This window comes from Tamandua tetradactyla, chromosome 4, assembly GCF_023851605.1.
Source record: "Tamandua tetradactyla isolate mTamTet1 chromosome 4, mTamTet1.pri, whole genome shotgun sequence".
In the NCBI taxonomy this organism is placed as follows: Eukaryota; Metazoa; Chordata; class Mammalia; order Pilosa; family Myrmecophagidae; genus Tamandua; species Tamandua tetradactyla.
The window spans coordinates 83,088,954-83,107,957 of NC_135330.1; the positions used below are offsets into that span (position 1 = coordinate 83,088,954).

Here is a 19,004-nt window from a genome sequence, read left to right on the forward strand (position 1 = left end):
CTCTTCAAAAAAATCGAAGTGGAGGGAAAACTACCTAATTCATTCTATGAAGCCAACATCACCCTCATACCAAAACCAGGCAAAGATATTACAAAAAAAGAAAACTACAGACCAATCTCTCTAATGAATACAGATGCAAAAATCCTCAATAAAATTCTAGCAAATCGTATCCAACAACACATTAAAAGAATTATACATCATGACCAAGTAGGATTCATCCCAGGTATGCAAGGATGGTTCAACATAAGAAAATCAATTAATGTAATACACCATATCAACAAATCAAAGCAGAAAAATCACATGATCATCTCAATTGATGCAGAGAAGGCATTCGACAAGATTCAACATCCTTTCCTGTTGAAAACACTTCAAAAGATAGGAATACAAGGGAACTTCCTTAAAATGATAGAGGGAATATATGAAAAACCCACAGCTAATATCATCCTCAATGGGGAAAAATTGAAAACTTTCCCCCTAAGATCAGGAACAAGACAAGGATGTCCACTATCACCACTATTATTCAACATTGTGTTGGAGGTTCTAGCCAGAGCAATTAGACAAGAAAAAGAAATACAAGGCATCAAAATTGGAAAGGAAGAAGTAAAACTATCACTGTTTGCAGACGATATGATACTATACGTCGAAAACCCGGAAAAATCCACAACAAAACTACTAGAGCTAATAAATGAGTACAGCAAAGTAGCAGGTTACAAGATCAACATTCAAAAATCTGTAGCATTTCTATACACTAGTAATGAACAAGCTGAGGGGGAAATCAAGAAACGAATCCCATTTACAATTGCAACTAAAAGAATGAAATACCTAGGAATAAATTTAACTAAAGAGACAAAAAACCTATATAAAGAAAACTACAAAAAACTGCTAAAAGAAATCACAGAAGACCTAAATAGATGGAAGGGCATACCGTGTTCATGGATTGGAAGACTAAATATAGTTAAGATGTCAATCCTACCTAAATTGATTTACAGATTCAATGCAATACCAATCAAAATCCCAACAACTTATTTTTCAGAAATAGAAAAACCAATAAGCAAATTTATCTGGAAGGGCAGGGTGCCCCGAATTGCTAAAAACATCTTGAGGAAAAAAAACGAAGCTGGAGGTCTCGCGCTGCCTGATTTTAAGGCATATTATGAAGCCACAGTGGTCAAAACAGCATGGTATTGGCATAAAGATAGATATATCGACCAATGGAATTGAATAGAGTGCTCAGATATAGACCCTCTCATCTATGGACATTTGATCTTTGATAAGGCAGTCAAGCCAACTCACCTGGGACAGAGCAGTCTCTTCAATAAATGGTGCCTAGAGAACTGGATATCCATATGCAAAAGAATGAAAGAAGACCCATCTCTCACACCCTATACAAAAGTTAACTCAAAATGGATCAAAGATCTAAACATTAGGTCTAAGACCATAAAACAGTTAGAGGAAAATGTTGGGAGATATCTTATGGATCTTACAACTGGAGGCGGTTTTATGGACCTTAAACCTAAAGCAAGAGCACTGAAGAAGGAAATAAATAAATGGGAACTCCTCAAAATTAAACACTTTTGTGCATCAAAGAACTTCATCAAGAAAGTAGAAAGACAGCCTTCACAATGGGAGACAATATTTGGAAATGACATATCAGATAAAGGTCTAGTATCCAGAATTTATAAAGAGATTGTTCATCTCAACAACAAAAAGACAGCCAACCCAATTACAAAATGGGAAAAAGACTTGAACAGACACCTCTCAGAAGAGGAAATACGGATGGCCAAGAGGCACATGAAGAGATGCTCAATGTCCCTGGCCATTAGAGAAATGCAAATCAAAACCACAATGAGATATCATCTCACACCCACCAGAATGGCCATTATCAACAAAACAGAAAATGACAAGTGCTGGAGAGGATGTGGAGAAAGAGGCACACTTATCCACTGTTGGTGGGAATGTCAAAGGGTGCAACCACTGTGGAAGGCAGTTTGGCGGTTCCTCAAAAAGCTGAATATAGAATTGCCATACGACCCAGCAATACCATTGCTAGGTATCTACTCAAAGGACTTAAGGGCAAAGACACAAACGGACATTTGCACACCAATGTTTATAGCAGCATTATTTACAATTGCAAAGAGATGGAAACAGCCAAAATCTCCATCAACAGAAGAGTGGCTAAACAAACTGTGGTATATACATACGATGGAATATTATGCAGCTTTAAGACAAGATAAACTTATGAACCATGTAATAACATGGATGGACCTAGAGAATATTATGCTGAGTGAATCCAGCCAAAAACTAAAGGACAAATACTGTATGGTCCCACTGATGTGAACGGACATTCGAGAATAAACTTGAAATATGTCATTGGTAACAGAGTTCAGCAGGAGTTAGAAACAGGGTAAGACAATGGGTAATTGAAGCTGAAGGGATACAGACTGTGCAACAGGACTAGATACAAAAACTCAAAAATGGACAGCACAATAATACCTAATTGTAAAGTAATCATGTTAAAACACTGAATGAAGCTGCATCTGAGCTATAGGTTTTTGTTTTGTTTTGTTTTGTTTTGTTTTGATTTTACTATTATTACTTTTATTTTTTTCTCTATATTAACATTCTATATCTTTTTCGGTTATGTTGCTAGTTCTTCTAAACCAATGCAAATGTACTAAGAAATGATGATCATGCATCTATGTGATGATGTTAAGAATTAATGATTGCATGTGTAGAATGGTATGATCTCTAAATGTTGGGTTAATTTCTTTTTTCCCGTTAATTAAAAAAAAAAAAAAAAAAGAGAAGGGATAATTGGAGATGAAGGGATACAGACTGTACAACGGGACTGGATATAAAAACTCAGAAATGGACAGCACAATACTACCCAATTGTAATGCAATTATGTTAAAACACTGAATGAAGCTGTATGTGAGGTATAGTTTTTTTGTTTTTGTTTTTTTTTGTTTTTTTTCTTTCTATTATTGTTTTAATTCTTATTCTGTTGTCTTTTTATTTCTTTTTCTAAATCGATGCAAATGTACTAAGAAATGATGAATATGCAACTATGTGATGTTATTAAGAATTACTGATTGTACATGTAGATTGGAATGATTTCTAATTGTTTTGTTAATTCTTTTTTTAATTAATAAAAAAAAAAAATGAAGATAAAATAAAGACATTTTCAATGCGATATCATCTCACACCCACCAGAATGGCCATTATCAACAAAACAGAAAATGACAAGTGCTGGAGAGGATGCAGAGAAAGAGGCACACTTATCCACTGTTGGTGGGAACGTCAAATGGTGCAACCACTGTGGAAGGCAGTTTGGCGGTTCCTCAAAAAACTGAATATAGAATTGCCATACGACCCAGCAATACCATTGCTAGGTATCTACTCAAAGGACTTAAGGGCAAAGACACAAACGGACATTTGCACACCAATGTTTATAGCAGCATTATTTACAATTGCAGAGAGATGGAAACAGCCAAAATGTCCATCAACAGACGAGTGGCTAAACAAACTGTGGTATATACATACGATGGAATATTATGCAGCTTTAAGACAGGATAAACTTATGAAGCATGTAATAACATGGATGAACCTAGAGAACATCATGCTGAGTGAGTCTAGTCAAAAACTAAAGGACAAATACTGTATGGTCCCACTGATGTGAACCGACATTCGAGAATAAACTTGGAATATATCATTGGTAACAGAGAGCAGCAGGAGTTAGAAACAGGGTAAGATGGTGGGTAGTTGGAGCTGAAGGGATACAGACTGTGCAACAGGACTAGACACAAAAACTCAAAAATGGACAGCACAATGATACCTAATTGTAATGTAATTATGTTAAAACCCTGAATGAAGCTGCATCTGAGCTATAGTTTTTGTTTGTCTTGTTTTTTTTCTTTTTCCTTTTTTATATATATATATTTTATTATTATTATTTTTATTTTTTTCTCTATATTAACATTCTATATCTTTTTCTGTTACTTTGCTAGTTCTTTTCCTAAATCGATGCAAATGTACTAAGAAATGATGATCATACATCTATGTGATGATATTAAGAATTACTGATTGCATATGTAGAATGGAATGATTTCTAAATGTTATGTTAATTTTTTTAATTAATAAAAAAATGTAAAAAAAATAATAAAATAAAGACATTTTCAGACAAAAAAAGAATAATTTGGAACCAGGATATCTATTCTTAAGGAAACCTTTTTTGACTTTTTTGTCTTGAAACAGATTCAGATCTTCAAAAGAAACAGCAAAATTTGTACAGAGTTCTCACACACCCTTCATCCATATTTCCAAATGTTAGTATCTTATAGAACCACCGTAAAATTGTGAAAACAAGCAAATTAAACCAATATTATGCTATTAACTAATCTACAAATATTAATCCGATTTCATTAATTCTCTCAGTAAATTTCTTCTTCTGTTCCACGCTCCCACACAACATTTAGGTGACATGTTTCCTTTGTCTCCTCCAATCAGGATTAGCTTCAAGGTCATTCTTTCATGCCCTTGACACTTCTGAAGAGTATTAACTAGTCATTTTGTAGTGTCTCTCAATTTGAGTTTGTTTCCCCATGATTAAATTCAGGTTACGCATTTTTGACAAGTACACTACAGAAGTGAATACCTACCTTCCCAGTGAATAATATTAAGAGGACATACTGTTAATATGTCATATTAGTAGTGATGTTAATTTTGATTATTTGGTGAAAATAATGTCTGCAAGGTTTCTTCATTGCAAAGTTACTAACATTTCCACTATAATTCCACAGAAGGCTCTTGTGGGGAGACACTTTAGACTATGTAAATATCCTGCGTCTCATCACACTTTAGCCAACTAATTTTAGCATCTGATGATTCTCACATGCAACAATTACTACTGTGGTGTTTGTCAAATGCCAATTTTCTACTTTCATCATTCTACATTTATGAGTTAGTATGCTATTTAAGGAAAAGTTTTCCTTTCTCCTTCATTTCTTTATTCAATTATTCATTTATACAGGTATAAAATCATGGATATTTATTCTAACTAATCCATAACTGTGAGATTTCTCATTTATTTGGCTCAAATTATACTACATCTGGCCATTGAGAACTACCTTCAAGTTGGGTCTTGTAACTTTTGAATAGACTCCATGGTTGTTAAATTTTGTGTGTCAACTTGGTTAGGCTATAGTTTTCTGTCATTCAATCAAACAATAATCTAGGTGTTGCTGTAAAGATATTTTGTAGATGTGGTTAACAATCTCAATCAACTTTAGGTAAAAGAAATTATTCCAGATAATGTATGCGGGCCTCATTGAATCAACTGTAAGACCTTAAAATCAAAACCCAGAGTTCCCTGATAAAGAAATTCTGCCTCAAGACTGCATCACTCTGGGACTGCAGCAGGGGAGTGGCAAGTAACCCATGGGAAGAAGCAGAAGTCCTGGCACCAGCAGGGCAGGCAAGTTCCAAGCTCCCTCCTCATGGCTGGGACAGGCCCCGGGGTGGGGCGGGGCAGGGGGAGGCCTGCGGTGGAGGGGAAAATGAGCACCCTCCTAGAGCAGAAGGAACAGCAGGAGAGGCTGTGGGACGCCACGGCCTTGGGGGACATTCAGGAGGTGCAGAAACTAGTGGAGAACAGGGTGGATGTGAATTTCCAAAATGAGGTCAATGGCTGGACCGTCTACACTGGGCATATAAACGTAATCATAGTCAAGCTGTCTTTTACCTGTTAAAATCAGCTGACAAAGAGAGTCTTACCACAAAGGGAGAAATGCCAGTTCAGTTGGTATCAAGGAAAGAAATCAGAAAGATTATGGGAGTGGAAGATAACGATGATGACAACACCCCCCACCCAGCTGAAGGAGTCAGAACTGCCCTTTGTTCCCAACTATTTGGTCAACGCAGTCTTCCCTTTTATATACACCCCTGCAGTAGGAGATTCAGCTCAGATACAGAATGGGGGCCCCTCCACAACTCTTGCATCACCCCCTGCAGATGGCTCGCCCCCACGGCTCCCCCATGGGGAACCTCTCCTGCTAGGGGCCTTTCCACACGACCACAACTCTTCTGCTCTGTTCAGAATGGTGATGTGTCTGCCCTCTCTGCCATACTCAGAACGCCAGAAAGTACAGCCACCAGTGAATGAGAGCTGCTCCTTCTTTTCTTCTGTCCCATCCAAGTCACCAAATGTCTCTGGAACCTCAAAATGGGACGTATGCAGGACTTGTGCCAGCATTTCAGCCATTATTCTTCATCGGAGCATTTCTGTCTAATATGCAAGAGCTGGTTCTCAAGGTGAGGATGCAGAACCCATCACTTCGAGAAAATGATTTCATTGAAATGGAACTGGAGCTCACCTACCAAGAATTGCTGAGAGTTAAGTTGCTGTGAGCTGGGCATTAATCCAGATCAAGTGGAAAAGATCAGAAAGTTACCCGATACTCTGTTAAGAAAGGACAAAGATGTTGCTCAACTCCAAAATTTCCAAAAGCTGGAGCTGGTTCTACTGATAAGTGAAATAATTTTCTCTTCAGAAATGCTACATCCACACTGACTGAAAGGCCTTGCTATAATAGGAGAGCTTCTAAACTGACATACTAATGCAGCAGGACTTTTATCACTGAGTATTGTGACAGTACATGTCACCTTCGGGCCAAGGACAAGCCACTGGTCTAGGTCAAGTGTAGTATTTTACATTTCTGCCTTGGATGCCTGGAAAGCCCATGGTGTCACCATGTAGTACATATAACACTGTCTGCCAAGGTAGGAAGCCCCCGACCTCCAAGCAGTGGTGTCACTCTTCCAAGCCTTTTGGTGCACAATAAACCTATCGCTTGAGGCTCTGAGCAGCTGAGAAGTGTTCTGGAGAGGCAGAAGCCGAAGACTTTGTATCTAGTGTATTTTATGTGTCAGATAAAAGAGAGTTGTCGAAGCTGGAGACAAGAGACAGCAGAGTCTGTTTCTAGCCACTCCTGTCAACAATGCACCTGATGGGCTGGGATGCACTTTCCTTGGTGTTGCATGTCCAGAACTCTCCTGAAATGTGAACTAATAACAAGGAGGAAAACTGAGGAAAGTACAGGTACTGGACAAATGAATTTTAGTGTGACTAGTAGCTGTGAGGTTTCATATAACATATTTATAAATGTTACTCAGGTTAAAAGTACTTAAGAATACAGACACCTAACTGTAAATACACTGTTAGCCAAAAGAGCATCACCTCCCCCATTTATGTTTGTAAACAGTCACGACTGCTTCTCCGTCTCTCTGCGTTAACTCTACTTCCTGGTCACTAGAGGGCTCTCTGATGCTTTGTAAAAGAGCAACTGCTTTTTTTTTCTTCTTACTTTCAAGCAATTCCTGTCATCCACATGTTTAATTGCACCATCTGAGAAGAGCACAAACATTGCCGACCCATGTTCTCCACTTTCATTTTCCACTAAAAGTGAAAAGCAGTTTTTGAAACAGAATTTGTTGTTATTTTAAAGGTTATTGTGGGAAACTGAGCTAGAAGACTGAACATCTTTATTTTTGTATCAAAGATTTAGGCTATCTTGAAATTACTAGGATTTTTTACACAACTCTGGAATATGTTACTTTCGTAAACTAATTATTTGCTCTTAACGATCCCAACCACTAATCTACTTAACGAAGTCAACCAAGGGTCTACTAGACTTTGTTCTGAAGTAAATGGGAAACAAACAAACCCTGATTAAACTCTTGAGCATGGCATAATTTTTTAAAGAATGCATTAAGGATTCTTTTCCTTTTCTTCAGTATCATGAATGTTAAAAGAAAAGATACTGTCTTGTTGAAACAAACAGCTTAATTTTAGAAATAAGAACTAGCATACACAGAAAACAGGAGAGCAGGGGTTTGAAGCCAGCTGTTGAAGAGATCCCTGCTGCCTTAAGAAGATTTTTTCCCCCATAGTGCCTGTGGTTTCCAAAGAAACTTAACTCCTAACTATGTTAATTTTATTGGGACACTACAATTGAGTGAAAACATGTAGAAGATGTCGACTGAAGAGGATATTGTGCTAAGATAACAGCCTCCTGCTGAAGCCTAAATGCTGAAAAGAGGTTGAGGTGTTTTTTCCAAGGCCAACTTCGTGGAGTTGCTCTGTTTAGTGACTTAACTGTATTCTACCAATTATTGATGCTGACTTATTCACCCTTGTACGGAAGGTTTGCACAGCAGAGTGAAGGTTACTTAGTACCCCTTTTTCTGAAGCACTTTAAGGAAGAAAACTTCTCTGTGTTTCAACTGATCAGGAGCCAGTTTATCTCAATAAACTAACCCCTTTTTGATCTTTGCTTTGAAAAAACTTAACACCTTACTGGTACAATTAAGGCTGGTTCTACCCTGGAGGAAAGAGGTTCAGTATTAATTCACATCTAAATTACTGGGACTGAAACTCTCCCAGCCATCCAGATCAATGAGACACTCTCAGCAACAGCAGAGGCCCCTGGCTGGGAGCTGGCCCTCAGAGGACAAGCCACATCCAGCCAGGGTACTGCCCAGGCTTGGAAGCAGGCAAGCAAGGTTTAGGTGTCTCAGGTGAGAGGGAGTCCGGATGTGGCCTTGCCTTCCACTGGTCTCTCTCCTCTGTTACAAGGCCTCTGTCGACTAACTCCTGCAGATGCAGCAGGGTAACACTATACAGTTGCTGGTAGGTGAGTTTAAAGTCTTAATCCATGCATTCAGAGAAATATTTTTATATGCTTTGAGTAATTTATAACTAGGATTTTTTTTTAATCTTTGTTAACTGTGAATTCATCCCTCCTCCTCCACTGTATATTTAAAGCATGTGTTCACACTGTGTGTAAACATTCACTGAAGATTTTTTTCTTTATGCATTTCTGACTGGTCAAACATAGCAAGTATTATTAAAATTAAATATTAACTGGAAAAAAAAAAAGACTGTATCATTAACACTTGCCTGAGAGTTGAGCCTGCCAGCCGTTTCACAAATTTCAGTCTTACCAGAATTCACATGAAATGCACCAATTCCTCAAAATAAATCTCTCTCTAAGGGGGAAAATTCAACTTCCCCAAGTTGAGTTCTTGATATTCTCACAAGTAGTGCAGACAGCCAAAGCTATAGGTTGAGCCCCCAATCTTGGGGTTTGTTCATATGAAACTTAACTCCACAAAGGATAGGTCAAGTCTACTTAAAATCAGACCTAAGTGTCACCTCCAAGAGAACCTCTTCTGTTGCTCAGATGTGGCCTTTCTCTCCAGCCAATACAACAAACAAAAAAAACAGCCCTCCCCCTGTCTACAAGGGACATGACTCCCAGGGGTGTGGACCTTCCTGGGAACGTGGGACAGAAATCCTAGAATGAGCTGAGACTGGTATCAAGGGATTGAGAAAAACCCTAGAATGAGCTGAGACCCAGTATCAAGGGATTGAGAAAACCTTCTCGACCAAAAGGAAGAGCGAAAGGAGACAAAGTGTCAACGGCTGACAGATTCCAAACAGAGTCGAGAGGTTATCCTAGAGGTTATTCTTATGCATTAAACAGATATCACCTTGTTAGTCAAGATGTAACAGAGAGGCTGGAGGGAACCACCTGAAAATGCAGAGCTGTGTTCCAGTAGCCATGTTTCTTGAAGATGATTGTATAATGATATATACCTTCACAATGTGACTGTGTGATTGTGAAAATTGTGCCTGATGCTCCTTTTATCTACGTTATCAACAGACGAGTAAAACATACGGAATAAAAATAAATAATAGGGCAAACAAATGTTAAAATAAACTTAGATTGAAATGCTAGTGACCAAAAAATGAAAGGGAGGGGTAAAGGGTATGGTATGTATGAATTTTTTCTGTTTTCTTTTTATTTCTTTTTCTGAATTCATGCAACTATTCTAAAAAATGATCATGATGATGAATATACGCAACTAGGTGATGATATTGTGAGTTACTGATTATATATATAGAACGGAATGATCATATGTTAAGAATGTGTTTCTTTCTTGTCATATTTTTTTAATTTAAAAATTAATTAAAACAATAAAATAAAATAAAAATAAATCTCTTTCTATATTACATAGATACATGTATTCTGTAAGCCTCTTTAACTTAACAGATAGGTGTGGCAAGGATGAGTAATACCAGAGATGTATGAAAGAAAAGTACATTAGTACTTACAGGTTCTAGGAGAGAGGAGCTGTAGACCTCACAGATTCATAAGGGAAAACATGACATGAATGTAGGCTCAACTAAGCAGGTGGGGACAAAAGGTTACAGTGGGCCTAGGGACTATGCCTTTATAGGGGTGGAGCTGTAGCAGTTGGTCAAGTAAGAGTGGGAACTGAAGAGTCTGTACGTGACTTTTGCAGAGGCAATGAACCCAAGGTAGGATGTGGGAAAAGAAGGAGACGCTGTTTTTCACTGAGGGATCTAATGATAGTGTCTATGACGCTTAGGCATTATGACAGTACAAAAGTCCCTTATGTTAACTACTGACTGTGGAACACAAAGAGGCAGAACAAAAGTATAAAAACCCCTATTTTTATATTAATTCTCTCTATATACATAACCTACTGGCTCTTTCTCTCTGGAGAACACTGATTGATACAAGCCCCAACACTTTTTAAACAATTCCACTTAAGCAAATTCTAAATAACATACTTCAACCAAAAGAAATGATTCTGGATGAAAGGTCAGACATATAAAGAGGAAAAAAGAAATTGGAAAATCTAAATGAGCACTGGTATAAAACCACAAAAGCAGTATCTTCTGAGATCTTAAAATATTCTTAAATAATTTTAATAATAAAAAGTTGAGTAGGGTGGGCCACGGTGGCTCAGCAGGCAAGAATGCTTGCCTGCCATGACAAAGGACCTGGGTTCGATTCCCAGTGCCTGCCCATGTTAGAAAAAAAAAAACTGAGTAATAAGTTTACAGTAAAATATAAAATTAAAATACACACACAATATAAAGAGGAAAGGAGTGTAAACAGAGTGGAAGTATTTTATAAACAGTTCAGGAGTAGGATGATAGGGTTAAATACTATTTTTTGAGAAGTTAAGAATGCATAGGCTGTTGCAGCCTGGGAGTGCCAGGGACAGGAAGTCATGCTCATTTCACAGTGCACTAGCTAGCATGTGTCTGTAGGCTATGTTCATTTGAGACTTCTATGCTGCAAATCACCTGGTATTACTAAGTGTCCACTAGCCTAAGTGTCCACAAGAGCCAGGGTTTGCTGCCTGATTTCTTGCCATGGAGAACTAAGTAGAGACAAGTACAACCAACAGTTAGCCTGACCAACAGGCTGCACCAAAAGCACCATCGAAGAAGGAAAAGAAGAAAGGCTCTGAAAAGACAGATGAGTATCTCTTGGCCAGTATTAAAAGTGATGATATGAAATACAAGGCAAAGCTAATTGTCATCGATGATATGACAGAAGCAAGAGGAGATAAAATGAGGCAAGATTCCATAGTGAAACTAAAGGGAATGGCATCAGCTGCTCGGTCTCAAGGACAACACGAACAAAAAGCTCTGGGTCAACATTCAGCTCTGTGGGGTAAAATTAACTGATAAGAAACCTGTGGTAATAGAACATGAACATCCTGTAAATAAAATTTCTTTCATTGCCTGTGATGTGACAGACTCTGAGCATTTGGTTATGATTGTGGAGGAGAAGGCCAGCACCAGTTTTCTGCCATAAAAACAGGGCAACAGGACAAGCCACTGGTTGTTGATGTTAAAGATCTTTTTCAAATTATCTCAATGTAAAGAAAAAGGAGGAAGAAAAGAAAAAGTCTGAAGAAGCCAACAAAGCTGCAGAAACGGCAGTGAAAGTCTTCTGGCTCTTAATGACCAAGCTAATAAATTAAAACTGGGTACTGACCAGATGGATTTGTTTGGGGATATGTCTACACCTCCTGACCTAAGTAGCTTAACTTCTTCAGCCAATGACTTGCTTCCATCAGACCTCTATGCTCCTTCCATCTCAGAATCTCCAGGCCAGATGTTACCTACAGGACAACCTGTAACCCAACAGACCAACCCTCTGGATCGCTTCCAAACAAATGTTTCTGTCCCAGCAGGCCCCTTACGGGGTCTAGGTGACGTACCAGTTACACACCCTCAGGCAGGACCGTGAAACTCCCTACCATCTTTAGTCTTCAATCAGTCCTCTTCAATGGTTCCAGGAACTATGGTGATGGTCAACTTTCAGGATTTAGGCAGCTGCTCATTTTTGGCACAAGTCCAGCTTTTCCAGGTTGGAACCAGCCTTCATCCTTTGCAGCCTCAGCTTCCCCTCCAACCCCTGATGTTTGAGGCCCTTCAGCATCTGTGGCAGCTAATGTTCGGCCATCAATAACCTCCTTGGGGAATCCTTTTCAGAGTAATATTTTTCCAGCTAGCTCCTGCAATGTCAGCCCATCCTCTCCTATGCTACCCTCTCTTCCGGTTGCTCAACTCCCAGAACTGCTGCGGTACAGGACTGCCTAAGACCCCCTGGGGGATAAGGAATTTAAGGAAGTGAAAGAAATGTTTAAGGATTTGCAACTGAGCAGTCTCCTGTTATACCTGCAAGAAAGTGACAGCAGACTTCCTCTGGGACTTCCAGTGCCTTCTCTAGTCATTTTCACAACAAAATTGGAATTCCCCAAGATAATGCAGACCATGACTTTGAAGCTAATCAACAGTTGACCAAAATCAATGAACCACCAAAGTCAGCTTCCAGACAACCTGACCTGCCAATTACCAAACCTGCTGACACTTCGCTGAACCCTTTCTCTAAAGGTTCTTTCAGTTCATCACTACATGTCCCTGTGGCTCCTCAACTCACAACTCCTGATATATATAGGAATTTTTTAGAAATCCATCTGTATAACTTCTGAACTTGGAATGCTGACGATCCAGAGGAACAAAAGGTTGGCTTTTTTAGCAGTCAAGGACGAAGCTAATAGCCAGATGTGTCCTGACTTCTGCCCTTGTTCCAATTTTGACATATTATCTCTTGCCCTATTCCTTGCTGCCTCTTCCACTTGTAATATGCCTTTCACTCTGTCTATGTTAACGCTAAAACGAGTCTATGGTTTTAAATAAATTCAGAAGCTAAACTCTCTAGTTTAAATGTAAATGAAGTAGTTTCCCTACTCAGCTACTGTGTGTCCCTGGAACCTTCTAGAACACTCTACCATGTACCCTCTGATTGGAAGATGCAGCTACCACAAACCACTCAGATCAAACTTTTTTGAATAAATTTCCAAATCCTTACCATTCAAAGTTATTTGGGGTTCTGTTTTAGGATATAAAACTTAAAAACTGTAGTAGAACAAGGCACCTCTTAAAAGAAATCCTGTTTCAGACCCTCCCTCACAGAATTTTTAAAGGAAATCTAAAGCAAGTCTAAGTTCTCCTTAGGCCCTTTGGAATTATGAGGTGTAACTTCTCCTCTTTCCAAAGTTCAGTTTTCTCCATAGCATAAGAGCATCTTTCCCCAGTCTCTTGCTAGCTACTGCAAATGAGAGAAAAGCAGGTGTCTCTTATCTCCTTTACCTTCTGATTCTTTTGTCAGTTAACTTTGCTCCCAGATTCCTACAGCATTACCTCCCTTTTACATGCAACAGGGTTTCAGAAAGGGAAAAAAAAATAGATCTGGAGCCTCTCTACCTTTATAGCAATTCAGAATAGCAAACGGACACAACCTTTATCCTTCTTATGGAACTGAAGGTCATCCCTTGAGCTGAAGTTCTAGAAGAGCAGTTAATGTTGACGAAGAAGTTAATGTTGACGAGGTCACCTTCTGACCTAAATAGTCTAACATCTTCAGCAAGTGAAGATGTTAGACTATTTAGCATCTATGCTGGATGTATTTCGAAGAGCAACCCATCACAAAACTAAATGTGATCATGCCAAACATATCAGAAGCTTATGTGGGGTCATACTTGCTTTTTATCAAGTAACTGGAAAACCTTCTTGGAGCCAGAGTCTTTTAGGTAGTAGAAGGTAAGTCGGAAATGATATAAGTATTTGTTGTTGTCACTTAAAATCTAATGTCTACACTATTTTTTGCCCTCATAAATGTGGAAACTCGCCCAGTTCATTTTTAGTCCTATTGTTAGCACAGTTCTAAAAAGTGTGTTATTGCCAATATGAATTTTTTTTTAAACTGGAGTTTCAAATGTTCTTTCTTAACCCTTAATGCCCAGGTTCAAGTGGGTGTTAATCAGCCACATATAATGTCACTTTTAGATGGAAGAAAAAGGTGAGTACTAGGGATCTAAACAAGATGGTGACCTCTTATTGATTAGCTCAAAATAGACCAAGCTAAAGTCCTATGGTTATATGTCTAATGGTAAGAGCTGAACATATGGTATAATTTTCCATCTGGCTTCCTACTCAGTCATTATAAGCACAGACTTGGCATAGCATTTTAAATGTTTAAATATTGAGTGTGCTAAAGTGGAGGCTACTATATCTAGGGAGTTGAATTTCTGAAAGTCATGTTCTGCCACACAGCTGTTTTATATGTACTTACTTTTTCTTGTGCACTTTTCTGTATACAGATAAAGCTATAAATCTACTCACTTAAATAAACTGGAATGGCAGGCAGAAAAAAAAAGAATGCATTTAGAGGGTAACCACTAATACATAAAAAGAGCTCATATCATCTAAAGTGGCAAAAGGAAAGAAACGAAATGATGCAACAAGCAAAAAGTACAAACTTATATGAGGAAATTAAGCCCACATGTACCAAATGTAAATGAAATAAATACTTAAGCTAAAGGACAAAGATTTTCAGATTGGATCTTTCAAAACTTGCAACTATATGATGTTTATAAAAGATGCACAAGGATTCAGAAAGATTTAAAAAAGGATGAGAAAGATAAATCATGCATGAAATAACCAAAAGAAATAGATGAAAAATAGCCTTCAAAGCAAAATGCATTAACAAAGTAAAGAGAATCACTTTATATGGATAAAAGGTTAAATTCACCAGGAAGATATAACAATTTTAAATTTGTACACACTGAATGATATAAATTTATGTAGACATATAAAGCAAAAACTTAACAGAACTATCAGGGGAAATGGACAATGGCAATCGGAGTAGGAAAATTAAGCACACCTATTCCTGAACAGACAGAAGAAGATAATTATATAATTATAATTATAATCAGAATTCTATATGATAAACGAAATTGTTCTAACAAACATATAAAAACAGTGGACCCCACAAATGCAGAATATATTCTTTCCAAGAAACATAGAAGACTTAAAATTTTCAAAACCAGTCCCCTATATCACATTATAAAGAATTCCAGGTGAATTAAGAATCTAAATGGGAAAACCTTTAAATGGCAATCTGAGAAGACATTTGCGACCTTAGCATAGGAAGCGGACCATAAATAAGACTGATACACTAGATGACATTAAAATTATGAAATTCAATTCATCTAAAAAGTATCATATAGACCAGTACTGCCCCATAGTTCTATATATGAGTTGTCCAATACTATAGTCATAGGTCTTGCATAACTACTGAGTACCTGAAATGTGGCTACTACATGAGTAACTGCATTTCTTATTTTATTTTAGTTAGTTTTAATTTAAATAGTCATATGTGGATAACAGTTACGATAACAGATAATGCAGATATATAAAGTAAGGACAAGCCACAGAACCACAAAAGATATGTTTAACACATATAATAGCTGAAACAACTCATATCCTGAATCTACAAAAACCATAACTCAACAACAGATTAGGTAACCAAATATTCTGGATATTAAGCCCTTATCGGATACATGATTTGCAACTATTTTCTGCCATTCTGTAGGTTTCTTTCCATTTTCTTAAGAGAGCCTTTTTATGTACAAAAGTTTTTAATTTTATGAAGCAACTTTGTCATTTCTTTACTTTCATCATATATTTACTTGAGCTTTACCTACAAGCATAAGGAGAAAAGTAAATATTGACCTTACAACTTACCAGAATCAATTCATATACAGCAATCCTTTTTTAAAGAAATATACCAGGTTATATTATAGCAGGGTTAACAAAAAGACAGATATGTGATACCAAAAGATTAATTAGTCTAGTTGAGAAGAGACAACATAAAATACACATGAAACAACATAATTATTAAAAAGCAAGAGAAGAGAAAAATGATATAGGGAGAATATAGAACTAATATATCAGGTTAAAGGTTTAAGAACAAGGGCGTGGTACAGCATGCTGGTTTGAAGGTATTATATACCCCAGAAAAGCCATGTTCTTCTAATTCAATCATGTGGGAGCAGACCCAAGGTTGGGTGGGACCTTTTGATTAGGTTGTTTCCATGGAGATGTGACCCCACACATTCAAGGTGGGTCTTAATCCATTTACTGGAGTCCTTTAAGAGAGCTCATGCAGGTCTGAGAGTAGCCAGACAGAAAGACTCCTGGTGCTAAGTAAGGTGTCACAGAAATAGCCAGAACCTGGAGAAAGCAAAGGAAAGCTAAGAGATGAAATACAGAGTTTGCCCCCAGAAAAACTAAGTGAGGACCCACAGATGCTTAGAGAGAAAGCCACTGAAATCAGAAGCTGAAAGCAAAGAACCAGGAGCAAGGACCTCAAACACCAGCCACGTGCCCTCCCAGCTGACAGAGGTGTCCCAGATATTGGCTGCCTTTCCTCCAAGAATATATCCTCTTCTTGGTGCCTTAATCAGGACATTTTCATGGCCTTAGAATTATAACTCTGTAACTTAAAATAAATCCCCTTTATAAAGTCAATTCATTTCTGGTATATTGCATTCCGGCAGCTTTAGCAAACCAAAACAGGTAGGCTCTAAAGAATCTTGAAGGGCAGAGGGTATTCTAGATGAGACCACACAAAGATCTTATAAGATTTTCATGATGTAGATATCATTTAAGAAGTGTCTTGGAGAGATCATAGTAGATAGGAAGAAGGAAGTAAATTGAGATCAGTGAACCTACATGCCAAAGAACAAATGCCATATACCTAAGGAAATACTGCTTATCACAAATGAGAAGATAAATACATAGACTAAGATCTGGATGGAGGATGTGGAAGCAGAAAGAAAAGGATTAATCCTGGAGAGCCAATGATAAAAACTATTCAAGAGAAAGAAAATTACAGGAAGCACACAGCTTCAAATAATTCAAATCTTATGATAGGAGAGGATGTCATCATCAATGAAGATAAGAAAAGAGCAGACCTGTTTGAGAAATAAGGACACATGATTCAATTTTTGGTGCAGTCAAAAATCAAGAAAATTGTCTGCTATGGCCTTCATACAGAAATAAAGTGACTTTACCTCGCCTTACTATTGTTTTCAAAAATATTATCTTGAAAGAGAACATTATAAAACAAACTAACTTCCATTGTAGGGACACAGGAAGTTATGATTATCATATGCAATGTCTATTAATGATTACCATACGCAATGTCTATTAAGGAAAATGTATACCTTTCTGGGAATTCAGGTTAATAAAAGCAATGAATACAAATTGATCACAAACTTAATCATCTAATTTATAACTGAAAGGTTTCTTGATATATTAGAAACATTATAAAGAAATGGCAAGAATTTTAGAATTATATATTACTAGAAATGTCTGTGTTCTGTAATATTTGAATAAAGTTGGGATTAGAATTAGGGAGATTGCTGAATTACATTGTAAAATCCCTTCCGCCTCTATGATTCAGTCTCATCACCCTAAGAAAAAATTACTCACCAAGCTTAGACAATTCCATTTTCTTTTTAGACCATGTATAATACTGCAAAAGACCTTTATAGGCCTGAATAAGGTTGATTAATACTTCCTGGGAAGATGACTTTTCACCATATCTCCATGTCTCTGCCTGGCTTAGATTTCTCTTTGCATCCTCAAGCATTCCATGATGGAGAAGATATAATGCATGTTGTAAGGAGATCTGCAAAATAGTAAGAAAAACCCACTAACATAAAGCTTATTAGGTAACCATTAGTCATATCTACATATCTAGTAAAAATCTATAGTCTGGTAAATATATAATACCAGATGACCTAAGACCTTAATAGGCTACAAATGATAGCAATATGGTTCCTGTCATTAAAGTTTTCATTTAGTCAGGAAGGAAAGACACATGAGACAAAACAATATAAATGAAAGCTAGATTCATGAATTTAAAACAAAAGACAGTATGATATAGTGAAAAGAGCAGGGGCTTTAGAGACAGAGTCCTGGCTCATATGCCATTTAAGAGCTAGATAAATCTAGGCAAGTTATTAATACCTTGTAAGTCTTACTCGTTGTATAAAATAATTATTATTAATCCTTTAGAAGAGCATTGTGAGAATTAAATGAGATAATATTTGTATACCACCTTATATCTAATTTGGTACATAGCAGGTAATCAATTATTATAACTATTTGATATTTTTCATAAATTCAGAGAAATCTTAATACGGGGTGTTCAAGAACAGCACTGGTTCAGATGGAAAGGGAAGGATATCCCTGATACAGGTGAAGCAATAAGAATAACTATACAAAGAATTATATTACAAGTGGGGAGAACATTAAGGAGGAAAATAATGGGAAGTATAGTGTAGCACATGGGTACAGCCAGATCATATAGTTCAAGGCTCCCATCTCAACATCTTGCAATAATTTCTCAACTTGTCTCTCCAATCCAGTCTGCCTCTACAATCCATTTTCTGCACGGCTGCCAAAGAAATCAGCACGCTAGTCAACTGTGTAAAATCCTTCAATGGGTCCTGCTGCCTAAAAAATAAAATCCAAGTTCCTTAGTATGGGACACAGAATCCAGCCTACTTCCCCTAGCTTCTATCCCAAGTGATTTGGGGGATAACTAAAACCCTGGAAACACAGTTATCAATATCTTTGTTACTTCTTACCATGCCAGACTACCCGTGCCCGTAGTCTGCCTAGTGAGCACAACTGCTTTTTCAGACTCATTTCAAGTTTTCCTTTCTTTGCCTGAATACCCTACCCATTCAATCCCAGGCCT

The 19,004-nt window shown here is 37.5% G+C and overlaps 1 protein-coding gene and 2 pseudogenes across 9 annotated transcripts in view; 2 read left to right on the forward strand and 1 right to left on the reverse strand.

The window, feature by feature from the left end:
* Positions 1-19,004, reverse strand: part of TAF1A (TATA-box binding protein associated factor, RNA polymerase I subunit A) — an 80,623-nt gene that overhangs the window by 48,975 nt on the left and 12,644 nt on the right. For all 9 annotated transcript variants that reach the window (XM_077157923.1, XM_077157922.1, XM_077157921.1 and 6 more), the window contains one exon: positions 17,729-17,927. In XM_077157923.1, the coding sequence (XP_077014038.1) occupies positions 17,729-17,927 (199 nt within the window). The remainder of the gene's footprint in view (positions 1-17,728; positions 17,928-19,004) is intronic.
* LOC143681132 (ankyrin repeat domain-containing protein 40 pseudogene) lies at positions 5,556-6,615 on the forward strand (annotated as a pseudogene).
* LOC143679283 (disabled homolog 2 pseudogene) lies at positions 11,249-12,879 on the forward strand (annotated as a pseudogene).